We start from the raw sequence: 13,831 nt of genomic DNA on the forward strand, positions 1-13,831 counted from the left end.
CTTATAAATATAGTCTTTGATGGTTGGACAAGAGTATTAAATATCAGAGAGCATTATATTTTACACAAACATCAATAAGGCATTCATTTCTTCAAGTGCACAATATTTGATTAAATTTTAGCAATAGATATAAAGAAAGAGATGCAAAGGTTCTGGTGAATAAAACCTCACCGCAGTGCTTCCACAACACAGCCGCTTGAGAACCACAATGATGACGTAAGAATGACTTCAGACATTAATAATCAAAACTAAACATCGATTTGACGCCTCACGTCTTAAATGGCCAAAATATGTCAACAATCAATTACTTCGTTTTACAAACAGGAAATTTACCTATAATAAACAGTAATAGTGGTCTTGACGCACGTGATGTTTGGAGCGCGTTCATGTGTGAGAGATCAGAGGAGTTGTGTGCGGTGGTTTCAGTCATGACCGCATGGTGGCAGCAGAGGATAAATAACTCTCAAACTGTGATTAATGCTGCTTATAAATGTTATTTAACCAGTCGTATGTTATTAAAGCAATATCGGTTAAATATGAGTGTGATATGGCTCTCTGTCAGAAAGCTTTGGGGCACTTAGATACAGTGATATTCAATCTGAGACTGGTGACTGGCGGAGGCAACTCCATGTAACACACATGCAATGATATGTTGATTATTATTTTACTTGATTATATTTATTATTAAACATTCAATATAAACCTGATGAGTTCATGATTGTAATAAGACCCATGAGATGCAGCAAATATCAGGTGATAGTTGAACCAAATACTGCTAAGTCAAACAGGTAAGTTTTAAAATAATAATGAAGAGGGTAAGATTTGTCACCATGTGCCATCATAATAGGAAACTGAGCTCATGTGTTTTTAATCTGGATTTAAGTTTAAACAGTAGTACAACTCTGAGGAAGTTATCACATGACAACATTTACTGATGATTTGATTGTACTGCCATTTAGTGGACAAATGAAGTATTACAATATTGAATAGCCAGAAATTCTACTGCAGGTATATTTATTGTACTGTAAATGTATTGAATAGTTTCTTTTTTTTATTAAGACAGTTGTGTTTATTTCTACATTTTACAACAATTTATTCTGCATTTATTCATTTATGTACTGACTTCTTTTTTCATATTAACACAACTTGAAATTAAAATCTCCATAGAATATTTACTTTCACAAAAGCATATATCTTTATATGTGTGTACAGTATATTAAAGTGTATGAGTGTGTTTGAAGTGATCATATAGTTTCCTGTACCCCTGCACACAACAGGATTTGATGTAAATTTATCTTCAATCTTGCAGGTGTTCATATCCCCTGAACATGGAGGGAGGAGCGTCGTTCATCAGTGCTGACGTTCTGCTGATATATATGGAGAAAATCAAAAATATCTCTTCTGATTTGTCACTCAAGTTGTTTGATGATTTCCTTTCTTATTTCTAATAAGGTAACAGAGAGCGTGATTGGTCTCTCTCTCTCTTTACACTGACTTCTCATTATTCTCTATCAGTCTGTGTGTACAGAAGAGGATTATGGAGATCTGTCTCACACTTGTTTACCTCTCCTTTGTAGTAATGACCATTACTGCTGGTAAGATAAAATAAATATACCTCACAATTTAAATACTTTATGCTTATCATTAATATAAATGTATTTCACATTTTCAGATCTGAATGTGAGGTTGGTGAATGGTGGCAGTCGTTGTGCTGGTAGAGTTGAGGTTCTTCATGATGGTCAGTGGGGAACAGTGTGTGGGAATGACTGGGATCTGACAGATGCTGCAGTGGTGTGTAAAGAGCTGCACTGTGGAGAGCCTCTAGTTATTGTTCACTTTGGAGAAGGATCAGGACCAATCTGGATGGATAATGTGCACTGTAATGGATCAGAGTCCTCACTGAAGAACTGTACATCAAGTGGATGGGGTGTTAATAACTGTTATCATAGTCTTGATATTGGGGTCATCTGCTCAAGTGGGTTTCTCAAATTATTATTCTGTTATTAAATCACACTTGGGCTTAAAATACACTTATGATTTTTAATATATTATCAATATACTCTAATTCCTTGATGAAGTCACATTATTTCTATAGGATGCATTTATATCTCTATTTTATGTCTCAGATTTGAATGTGAGGTTGGTGAATGGTGATCGTCCTTGTGGTGGTAGAGTTGAGGTTCTTCATGATGGTCAATGGGGAACAGTGTGTGGTAATGGTTGGGATCTAACAGATGCTGCGGTGGTGTGTAGAGAGCTGGACTGTGGAGATGCTCTGGGTATTTCTCACTTTGGATCAGGATCAGGACCAATTTGGATGGATGATTTGGACTGTAATGGATCAGAATCCACACTGATAAACTGTAGATCGAGAGAGTGGGGTGTTAGTGATTGTGCTCATGATAAAGATGTTGGAGTTATTTGCTCAAGTGAGCTTGTCTGCATATATCCTGTAAATACACAATGTTATGCTTATAAATGTTAATTTTATCATAAATAAATTTTTGCTTATGTCTTTTTGTCTCTTGTGTCAGATTTAAGTGTAAGGTTGGTGAATGCTGAGAGTCCTTGTGCTGGCAACGTGGAGGTTCTTCATGGTGGTCTGTGGGTTACATTATGTGGTCGTGTTTGGGATATGAAAGATGCTGCGGTGGTGTGTAGAGAGATGGGCTGTGGAGAGCCTCTGGGTATTGCTCACTTTGGTCAAGGATCAGGACCAATATGGACTGAACGAATGCAATGCAATGGATCAGAGTCCACACTGAAGAACTGTGGATCAAGTGGATCGGCTGTTCAGTATTGTGGTCATGATCATGATGCTGGAGTCATTTGCTCAAGTGAGATCTACTTGGGGTCAAATTATATTTATAAATTTAAGTTAAAATATCTTCTCAGGTATGTTATCATGGCTTGTATGTCTCTGTATTAGAATTGAATGTGAGGTTGGTGAATGGTGGCAGTCCTTGTTCTGGTAGAGTTGAAGTTCTTCATGATGGTCAGTGGGGAACAGTGTGTGATGATGACTGGGATCTGAGAGATGCTGCAGTGGTGTGTAAAGAGGTGAACTGTGGTGAGGCCGTACAGGTGCTTTATGGGGCTCACTATGGACCAGGATCAGGACCAATCTGGATGGATGAAGTGGACTGTAATGGATCAGAGCCCACACTGGAGAACTGTAGATCAAGTGAATGGGGTGTCAGTGATTGTGCTCATGATAAAGATGTTGGAGTTATCTGCTCAGGTAAGCTTCATAAAGCTATCCTCTTATTACAAACTTGGGGCCAAAAAATGTATGCATTTAAATATTTATGCATATTATAAATATACATTTAATAGTCTTGTGTTTTTGTATCCGTTTATATGAATCAGATTTGATTGTGAGGTTGGTGAATGGTAGCAGTCCTTGTGCTGGTAGAGTTGAAGTTCTTCATGGCCGTCAATGGGGAACAGTGTGTGACTTTAGTTGGGATCTGACAGATGCTGCAGTGGTGTGTAGAGAGCTGGGCTGTGGAGAAGCTGTACAGATGTTTCATGGAGCTCACTTTGGAGAAGGATCAGGACAGATCTGGAAGGATTATATGCGATGTGGTGGATCAGAGTCCACATTAAAGAAGTGTAGATCAAATGAATGGGGTGTTCACTATTGTACTCATATTCGTGATGCTGGAGTCATCTGTTCAGGTGAGCTTTTCTAAATAATTTTGTAATCTGTTGTTGCCTAATATTTAATATTCCAGCAGCCATATCACCCTGTAGCCCTAGACAGCTTGCCCACCAAGGGCGTAGATTTAGGGTGGGACTCTAGGGACATGTCCCTAGCAATATTCAGGGAAGACTGAATTGTCCCTAGCAATAATTTCGACAAAACAATTAATCTGTATTTATATATTACCACTGATGTCCGTCTTATTTTACTTATTATATTTTTTTTCAGGAATCATTTAAATGAGATTAGAAATCTTTTGCAATCCCGTTCTGTAAAAATGACGCTCTATGTGGTACACAAACGGTTAACAGCTTTCGTTCTCTGCAATGCCCGCCTCGGTAACTCACATCGCTAATATGATTGGCTTTGCATTTCTTTAGTCCCGCCTCTCTACTCACATTGCTAATATGATTGGATTAGCATTTCTTGAGTCCCGCCGCTCTAACTCACATCACTTTACGTGTGATAGGATGGTTTCACTTTGTACAACGCGCCAAAGTTCACTCAACAAGACGCGCGTGATTATTCGGCTACAGGTTAGTGAGGAAGAAAGTATTATTATATCCACTGTAACTGTTTCATGCACAAAAAAAGTTGTGTCACATAATGATTCAAGGACAGTGTTTTCACCAATACACGACAATCCCATGTTAACCTGAGGAGTTGCAAACTTTTGTCAACCTTTTATAAATGGGGTAGCAATGTTATTTGGGGGTCCCTAATCCATGAAAGAAAATAACCCCAACATGGTAAAAACATGAATTCATGTCATGATTGCTGAATACTTTACATTACTGCACTGTGGTCATTACTTGCACAGATGTAGACATAATATAAGGTTGCATTTTAAACTTAAAACTTTTTTCACACTGATTAACTGTCTGTTAATGAAAAGAAGATTTAATGTGAACTACAGAAACGTTAATAAACGTTGTTCAGGAAACAGCATGATATACATTCCTACTTCAACACTGGGATTTTTTGGCAAAATTAAATGAAGAATTAAATATTACTTGCATATTCTTCATTGTTATAAAGTTAATATGGATTCATATATGTTACAATGTGATTTTCTTTTTTTTTTTGACAAAGACTTAAACAGTTACTGTTTATTAGGCTCTAGGACATAACGAATTGTTTATTACATTACATTAAATTTGGGATGGCACCGTGGGTGGCGAGTCAGATGTCACTGAGTAAAGTGCTAGCGAGTTGTCTGTTGTTTATGTCAAGTAAACGGTGATAAACAGTTTTTGCCATGCGACCATTTTATTTATGTCCCCACCAATGCCAGAATCAAACCTACGCCCTTGTTGCCCACTGAAGCTAAGCAGGGCTGAGCCTGGTCAGTACTTGGATGGGAGACCACCTGGGAAAAACCAGGTTGCTGCTGGTAGTGGTGTTAGTGAGACCAGCAGGGGGTGCTCACCCTGTGGTCTGTGTGGGTCCTAACACCCCAGTATAGTGACGGGGACACTATAATGTCAAAAAGCACCGTCCTTCGATGAGACATTAAACTGAGGTCCTGACTCTCTGTGGTCATTAAAAATCCCAGGATGTCCTTTGAAAAGAGTAGGGGTGTGCCCCTGGCATCCTGGCCCAACTTGCCCATTGGCCTACTAATCATCCCTCATACTAATTGGCTAAATCGCTCCATCTCCTCTCCACTAATAAGCTGGTGTGTGGTGGGCGTTCTGGTGCAATATGGCTGCCGTCGCATCATCCAGGTGGATGCGGCACATTGGTGGTGGTTGAGGAGATTCCCCCGTTCATATGTAAAGCGCTTTGAGTATTGAGAAAAGCGCTATATAAATGTAATGAATTATTATTTTATTATTATTATTAATATCTTTCGAATCACATTCTCATGCAATGTACAAATGGAAATACTTTAAATGGTTAGGATTATGTTTTTTAAATGTATGCCATATATTTAAGTGACAACAGAGATTTTTTATTTGATGTTAAATTTTGTTTTATATTTCCTATATGTCCTATCATTTATTTCAATAGTTACAAAGTTTCCAGACTTGTTAATCATGTTTCATTGTGTGATCTTGTTGTTCATTTTATTAATATAATCAGATGACATCAACAATGGATGGTCAAGACTTGTTGCTGGTTCTCATTTGTGCTCTGGGAGAGTTGAGATGGCTCGTGGGAACACCTGGATGTCAGTGTGTGATGCTGTGTTTGATGATCAGGATGCAGAGGTTGTGTGTAGAGAGCTGAACTGTGGGGTTCCTGTACAGCTGCTGGGTGCAGATACTTTTGGTAAAGGAGAGGGGCAGGTGTGGACACAAGAGATTCAATGTAGAGGAAATGAATCTCAAATAAACTTCTGTCCACAACAATCTTCAAACAAGAACAACTGTTCACATGACAATGATGTGGGAGTAATTTGCTCTGGTTGAGTATAAATATTTTATTCCTCTTTGATCTTTTATATACAAATGATGAAACTGAAAAATGTCTATTTTCATGCATCTAATTTCATTCTCTGTATATTAACTGATATTTCTCTTTTCAGGTTACACAGCACTCAGACTGGTGAACGGCTCTGATATCTGCTCTGGTCGAGTTGAGCGTCAGTATTTCAGTAAATGGGGCTCAGTGTGTGATGAGTGCATGAATATGAGAGCTGCCAATGTTCTCTGTAGAGAGCTGAATTGTGGGATTGCTGTGTCTGTTGTGGGAGTGGACTGGTTTGGAGAGGGATCTGGTGAAATCTGGGCTGATGTGTTTGATTGTCAGGGGAATGAAACAAAACTCTCAGAATGTTCAATCTCTTCATGGAGTCGAGCTGAATCCTCTCATAAACAAGATGTTGGAGTCATTTGTTCTAGTGAGTGAACTTCACTCTGTCATTAACATGAAGTTACTGTAGTGTGATCGTAATCAATCTTAAAATGTCAAATCCTTTCTCCAGATTCCTCTCTGTCTCTTCATGATGGTCAAGTGAGGTTGTCTGGAGAGAGAGAGTGTGAGGTGGAAGTTTACATTCATCAGGTTTGGAGGAGAGTTCTGCTGGACTCCTGGAGTCTCACTGAATCCTCTGTGGTCTGCAGACAGCTGGGCTGTGGCTCTGTGCTGAACTTCACTAACTCCTCTTCATCCAGTGATGAACACAGTTATGAGTGTGTGATGGGCTTCCAGTGCTCTGGGACTGAAGATCATCTGAGGAACTGCAGCTCTCCACAAACTCTCAACTGCAGCGCAACACAACAGCTGGCAATCACCTGCCACAGTAAGAATCACAACATCATTGTATTTTAACTGTAAATCTATTGGTTCATGTGCATTTACTGTTTTTCTTTTTGTATCTCAGGTCAGAGGTCCATCAGGTTGGTGGGTTCTGGTGGAGATTGTGCAGGAAGGCTGGAGGTTTTTCACAAAGGCTCATGGGGTACAGTGTGTGATGACTCCTGGGATATTAAAGATGCTCATGTGGTGTGCAGACAGCTGCAGTGTGGAGTGGCTCTCAGTAATCAGCCAGTACCAGCCTGGTTTGGTCCTGGTTCTGGACCCATATGGCTGGATGATGTGAACTGTGAGGGGAATGAGACGTCACTGTGGAGCTGCTCTTCACGGGTCTGGGGACATCATGACTGTAACCATAAGGAGGATGTAGGAGTCGTGTGCTCAGGTAAACAGTGCACTGCACCATACTTAATATATAAAGACAATTTATATAAAATATATTTAAATATGTATTTCAGCATCTCTATAGCCTACATATTTCATAAGATATATCTATTATGAAATATTTATTGTTTAATTTAAAGTACTGTAATTGATATAAATTGTGTTTTCAATCTAGAGTTTAAAGAGCACAGGTTAACTGAAGGCTGTGAAGGGAATGTGGAGGTTTTCTATAATGGATCCTGGGGTAATGTTTGCAACAATCAGATGAACAGAGACACAGCGAGTCTGATCTGTCAAGAGCTGAACTGTGGAAGATCTGCCAGTGAACCCAATTATTCAGATGCACTGAGATCTCAGAATTGGCTAAATAAACTAAAATGCAGATCAGATGACTCTACCCTATGGCAGTGTCCATCTTTACCCTGGGGAATAAATGACTGTGGTCACAATGATTCTGTCAAAATCACCTGTTCAGGTAAGAAAGTATTTACCAGATGTAAGATGGTCTTATTTTATTATGAAATGAAGTATACTGATGTTTCTAAAAATAAAACTAGCCAGCAGTGGCTGCCGGTGACTTCTCTTCCAAAGGGGCACGAATTCAAAATGTGTTTGTTACGTCATGTGAACCTATGTGCATCATTTCAAAATATGTGCTTGCAGCACATGCGTTGAAAGGGTTTATGATAAAAGTGTCACCTTTCACAAAATACTTGCAAGACACTAACACTAAACTCTGATTACACATGAGATTAAGTGAGTATCTGGCAAACGTGAACGTCTGTTTTATCATACAGTAAACCACTCTGAAGCGTGTGCAGCAGGCATGTATTTTGACATGACGTGTAATGCATATAGATTAACATTTTTTGACATGACGAGCCACACACATAATGAGCTAAATACATGTTGTGACGAGCTTCGCGCTCTCAAAAAGAAGTCATCGGCCGGCGCTGGTAGCCAGATGAATGTCTAAAATTATTATTACATCAGAGATTGAACTGAATATCATTGTTCTTTTAACATGTTTTAAAATCAGAGAAGGAGACCCATCAGTCACCTCGGAGTCGCCTGTCATGTTCTACCTCACCATCTTCTTACCAGAAACAATGTTCAAGTATGTTTATATGGAAAAAATATCTATTGAATTGAGTATTATACTTAATTCATAACAAGTTGTTGTAAATGTAGTTTGATGTGTGTGATGTAGATCATCTTCCTCTCAGACTGAGTGGAGGGAAGGGTTTGTGTTCGGGGAGACTGGAGGTTTATCATAACTCTGTGTGGGGTTCAGTCTGTGATGATCTGTGGGACATCAGAGATGCTCAGGTGGTCTGCAGGCAGCTGGGTTGTGGAGCAGCATTGAGTGCTGATGGGAATGAAGCGTTTGGTGCTGGTGAAGGTGTTGTGTGGATGAACAGAGTCGAGTGCAGAGGGACTGAGATTCACCTGTGGGACTGTCCTCATGTCCTGAAAAATCACACTGACTGCTCACACAAAGAACAAGTTAGACTCATCTGTGCAGGTGAGAGGAAAACACTGAGAGATCAATTCATTATCATTTCAGCACTTTCTTTAATATCTGTGTTTTTTTACTTTACAGACTTGTCAGTTTCTACAACATCAGCTTCTCCTTCAGTTTCTCAGACAAACAGGAGATCAGTGACTCCTCCACAAACTCCTCCTCTCTTCAATCCTCCAGTGGTTGTGATTGTACTGGGAGTTTTGCTCTTACTGCTCTTAGTGCCGCTGCTGATACTGATTCAACACAACAGAGAGATGAGGAGAGGTATCCACATCACATGCAAGTTTAGTTTTGTAAATAAATAAATAAGGTTGCAATTGATATTGGGTTGTTTTTGTGAGAAACGGTTAATCCCACTGAATTTCCCCATTATGTCTAAATGCATCTGCAGTCCGGGGATTTTACCAGCTGGTGCTTTTAAAGTCTATGTCCTAAATTTAGCATTACAGGGGAAAATAAAATGATGTCACTGATCCCACACATTTACAATTTCTGACCTGCATGTTTGCACACAATGCACAGAATAACAAATATACTAATCCCTGCCAATAATCAGACTTGTGATGTATCGTGTGGCATGTGCTAAAGTGACGCTCGCTCAAACAGAGCCCTATTTATTATTCAATGTATCATCAGTCATGTGTTGTGTTTGTGTGTCTACACTCACAGCTCTCTCTAAGAGGAGATACAGGACTCAGACTGAGGCAGTTTATGAAGAGATTGATCACAGACACACAAACACACACAAACACTTCACTCGGAGAGGTGAGTCTTCATTCGTAATGTTATTTAAGTATGTAAGATTAAAACTGTTCAGAAATTCATATGTTAGTTGAGGAATGGAGAGACACGAACACACACATCATTGTCATCTTGTTAAAAGTTTTAGACATCAGTAAAACAGAAAAAGGAAACATGAGCAAACTGTAGATTAGAGTCTATCAGACAGCTGATGTTCGTCTAGTCCTGTTAAACCTCCGGCTTCAAACCACACAATTCCTCCACAGAGCTGCAGGTGCATCTTTACAGTTATTTGTGCATGCGTGCGCGTGTGTACATCAGTGTATATGTGTGCGTGTTGGGGAGGGGGGTTCATGTAATTTTATGTGCATGTGTGTTTGTTTCTTCCTGTCTATACAGGTTGTGTGTGTTGGTGGTTATTTGAGTGAAAAAGGGTTCATACAGTTCATTTAGCAAAGATGCAATGTGTGTTTCCCATTATAATTCAGTAATGGGTTAATAAGTATCCACTGATCGAATCTTCTGTTTCTTATAACACTCCTCTGTGATGTAAATGTAGGTTGAGGTTGTTTGTAATGATCAACATGTTTCTGACTATTTATGCTTCACTTTAACAGGGAGTCTCATCTCTGAAGAACAGCATTCTGGATATGAAAATGAAGATGAACTTTTCTCAGGTTAAAGAGCTGGAGACCTAATTTACACAATTCATTAATAAATATACAAATTCAGCTGTTAAGTGAAATGTCAGGATTCTCAGAAATCCTACAATTTACACCACAGTTCTCTTAAAGTATCACAGTCCTCTTATTTTTTCCCAATAGAATCTGTAACTGAATATGATAATGATGTCCACACTGGCAGTGGCGTAAAAAGACCGTAACCTTGTGAACCGATCACATTATTTCATTGTTTTTATTGATTTCATTAGACCTCTGTTTTTGACTTTACATTGTGCAGCAGAACAGAAATTCACACCAGGATACTATAATGATGTCATCACTGTTGGACTGTCGGCAGATCGTCAGACAGGTATAGGTTTTTTAGCAATATATGGTGAAATATGAAGTAATAAATAATATTTTGTGAAATACTGTATTTACGCCTATGTGTTAAGTTAAAATATTATGGTTTATAGTTTTTTTTAGTGTGATGCCGTGTTTAAAATTACATTGGTAGATGACACACGTGGTGGGCTGTGTGCAAAATTGCCCCATACCCTTCATTCATTATTCTCTACTAATAAAGTCCACTTGAATGAGTATGTAAAACTTTATAAAATTATTGAGTGAATAAAAACTGTAAGTCTTATATTGGATGTGTAATTGATTAATGAGTGTACTTAATAATGTTCATGGAGGTGAATTCAGACATATAGCCTTTAATATTTAAAATGACTTTCTTTTAATCTAATTTAGGCTTACGTGTGTTTAATAAAATGTGTGTTTACTGACTATTCTTTATGTTTATATGGTCTTATATTTTATGTGTGTAGCAGATGTCCCAGAAGATTATGATGATGTCATCATTGTCAGACAGAACATTCAAGGTATAAATGGTGAGTTGAAGTGTAATCACTGCAGTTAGGTTTCTATTGCACATCTACGCTGTCTCAAAAACGAACCCCATAAACTCGTTTACCACTCCCTACATTATTAAACTGGTCATCCACTTGCTGCTGGCGCCTTCTTGTGGAGAGACGCGGGAAATCATTCGCTGTGGATGGGTGGCTGACAGCCGTCTCAATTGAATAGCACTGAGACCGGTTTAAAGTACAAAATGCTTAATGAACGCATTTATGTTTTTTTTTTTTCATTTTGTTTCAAATTAATCATATAATGCAAACTGCCCATGTTATAAATCACTGGGATATCACAGAATGTTGAAGAGCAGATAACGATTTTTTTTAATTAAATGATTTCCATTAAAATGCAGTAAATGATGCACATTTACTGCATTTTAATGGAAATCATTTAATAAAAAAATGTCGTTATCTGCTCTTTTCATTGCAGGAGAAAGGTGTTATGTTTAACAATTTTCTTTGTTTTTGTTTATATTTATGCTTAGAAGATAAAATGTATGTTTACTGTTTGTTATGTTTATTGTTTATGTGTAGTGGACGTGCCAGAGAATTATGATGATGTCATCATTATTAGGCAGAACAGTCAAGGTATAAATGGTGAGTTAAACTTTAATCACTGCAGTTATGTTTTTATTGCTAGTGAACAGCAGTTAACCAAAAGACTGATCATGGTTTATCAAGTGTCATTTTGAGACTTCAGGAGGAATATGGTGATATAAGAATGCCAGTGAATAAAGATGTGTTATTTAGTTTATGTTTCTTTATTTATGCTATTAAATGATTTGTTTGATAGCTCTTACTAGATTTAATCACACTTAATTCTGAGTGGTAGGTGAGTGTTCTGTGTGATTTTAATTAATTGCCTCAATTTTAAATCTTGATGCAATTACATCTGTAATGTACGGAGCCCCTGAGGGGACATGGAGCAAAAATTAAATAAAGTTTAGTTTCACGTGTGTGCGAGAAAGTTTCATGTGAGCACATGAAACTAAACGAAAAAAAAAATCTGCACATGAAGGTTTCGCGTGAGCACATGAAAGTTTCATGTAAGCACATGAAACTAAACTTTTTTTACTCCAATGTCACCTTAGGGGCCCGGTAGTAATGATTATAAATTTGTGTTTGTTTTTAACAGACTACGAGGATGTGGAGGAGGAGTCAAATTGATCCAGCCCCACTGCCTATAAAATCATAAGTGTCTGAATTCTATAAGGAGCTTATGGGACCTTTATTATTAATATTAAATCTTCATTAACTTTGACTTCAGATGATCTATTACCAAAATTATATGCAAAGAAAATTATAATATATTTGAATCCTTACTATATTAGCTTATCATTTATTAATTACTTCAGGGGGGTATTCTAGAAAGCTGGTTATGTGACTTACCCGGGTAAGTTTAGGATTATGTAAGTGGATAACCTCTCATTTCGATTCCAAAAATGGAGGTAACTTTTGGGTTATGTAAGTAACCATAGCAACTGACTCTCTGAGTATAACCTGCTCCGAAGCTAGGACGCATATATTTTGCATAATATTATAATGTTAAAGAATTTATATTATTACATTTACAGTCACAAATATTTATTGGTGTCTATTTCTGTCTTAGAAAAATAAAATACTTTTTTAATTAAATGGATTGATATTTGTGATTGGACTATAAATACTATACATTTAATGATGTCCATTATTAACATATTTAAATATCAGTGAAATTATGAAACACAACTCAATCAGTTAATTAATGTTAACAATAAAGTTAATTTCCATATTAAGTATTTCAATTCATAAATAAACTCTCTTACTAGATAATATAAGATGAATCTCAAGTTTTTTAATAAATGTGCAAATACATTGACATTATTAAGCCAGATATCTTAAAGGGGTCTTATTATGAGATTTATTTTAAATGTAAAATAAGTCTTTGATTTACCAAGAGTGCATATGTGAAGTTTTATCCCAAAATACCCCAAAGATAATGTATTATAACATGTTAAAACTGCCACTTTGCAGGCCTGAGCAAAAATGTGCCGTTTTGGGTGTGTCCTTTAAAATGCAAATGAGCTGATGAAATGCAAACACTGATCAAAATGATGGTGGTTTGTTGAAATTGAAACTCAATTGTGCTGTCAATAATTTTCTCTCTCTCGTTCTCTAGGAACTATATTGTATGGCGGAACAGCACTTTTGGGAGTACTTCAACTCGCCTGAAAAATCCGCTCCCCTTCTCCCTCTCATAATGGGAGAGGGAGGGTGTTACTGCGCCGAGTCGAAGTACTCCCAAAAGTGCTGTTCCGCCATACAATATAGTTCCTCTTTTAAATCCGCTTAGAAAAGTGCTACGTTTTATTTTGTACCACCAAACTTGCTCGTATAACTACTCGTCTTAAATAGGAAAAACGTTGATGTGTTTGATCACTTCTAACTTTATCTCTGAGTGGTACCATTGAATGAATGGGGCTAAGCTAAATGCTATCGAAGTGTGGCAGCGCGCTCCAGCGCTTACGTGCACGCACACAGATGAAAGAGGGATGTATCAACTCTTCTTAGTTAAGGTAATAACATATTTTAATATTGAAAATGAGTAGACTATTCCTTTAAGGTTGGGTTGAACCTTTTTGGTGTTTTTTTT

At 37.6% G+C, this 13,831-nt stretch overlaps 1 protein-coding gene across 1 annotated transcript; it reads left to right on the plus strand.

Annotated features, from left to right (window-relative positions):
* The first annotated feature begins 1,581 nt into the window (after window positions 1-1,581).
* LOC135778976 (scavenger receptor cysteine-rich type 1 protein M130-like) lies at window positions 1,582-10,299 on the plus strand. Its single transcript, XM_073813086.1, has 13 exons — window positions 1,582-1,975; window positions 2,127-2,429; window positions 2,535-2,837; window positions 2,930-3,241; window positions 5,792-6,115; window positions 6,237-6,551; window positions 6,636-6,953; window positions 7,035-7,414; window positions 8,453-8,468; window positions 8,562-8,876; window positions 8,955-9,140; window positions 9,546-9,641; window positions 10,235-10,299. The coding sequence occupies exons 1-13, from the start codon at window positions 1,654-1,656 to the stop codon at window positions 10,297-10,299; spliced, it is 3,255 nt and encodes a 1,084-aa protein (XP_073669187.1). The 5' UTR covers window positions 1,582-1,653.
* Window positions 10,300-13,831: the final 3,532 nt, after the last annotated feature.

This window comes from Paramisgurnus dabryanus, chromosome 1 (genome assembly GCF_030506205.2).
Source record: "Paramisgurnus dabryanus chromosome 1, PD_genome_1.1, whole genome shotgun sequence".
Lineage (NCBI taxonomy): Eukaryota > Metazoa > Chordata > Actinopteri > Cypriniformes > Cobitidae > Paramisgurnus > Paramisgurnus dabryanus.

What these genes read in the sequence shown, in the direction of transcription:
- LOC135778976 (XM_073813086.1), top strand. Translation starts at nt 1,654, where the DNA reads ATGTATTTCACATTTTCAGATCTGAATGTGAGGTTGGTGAATGGTGGC. An exon ending in TATTGGGGTCATCTGCTCAA is followed by an intron (nt 1,976 to 2,126) that starts GTGGGTTTCTCA and finishes TTTATGTCTCAG; the next exon opens with ATTTGAATGTGAGGTTGGTG. An exon ending in TGTTGGAGTTATCTGCTCAG is followed by an intron (nt 3,242 to 5,791) that starts GTAAGCTTCATA and finishes TAATATAATCAG; the next exon opens with ATGACATCAACAATGGATGG.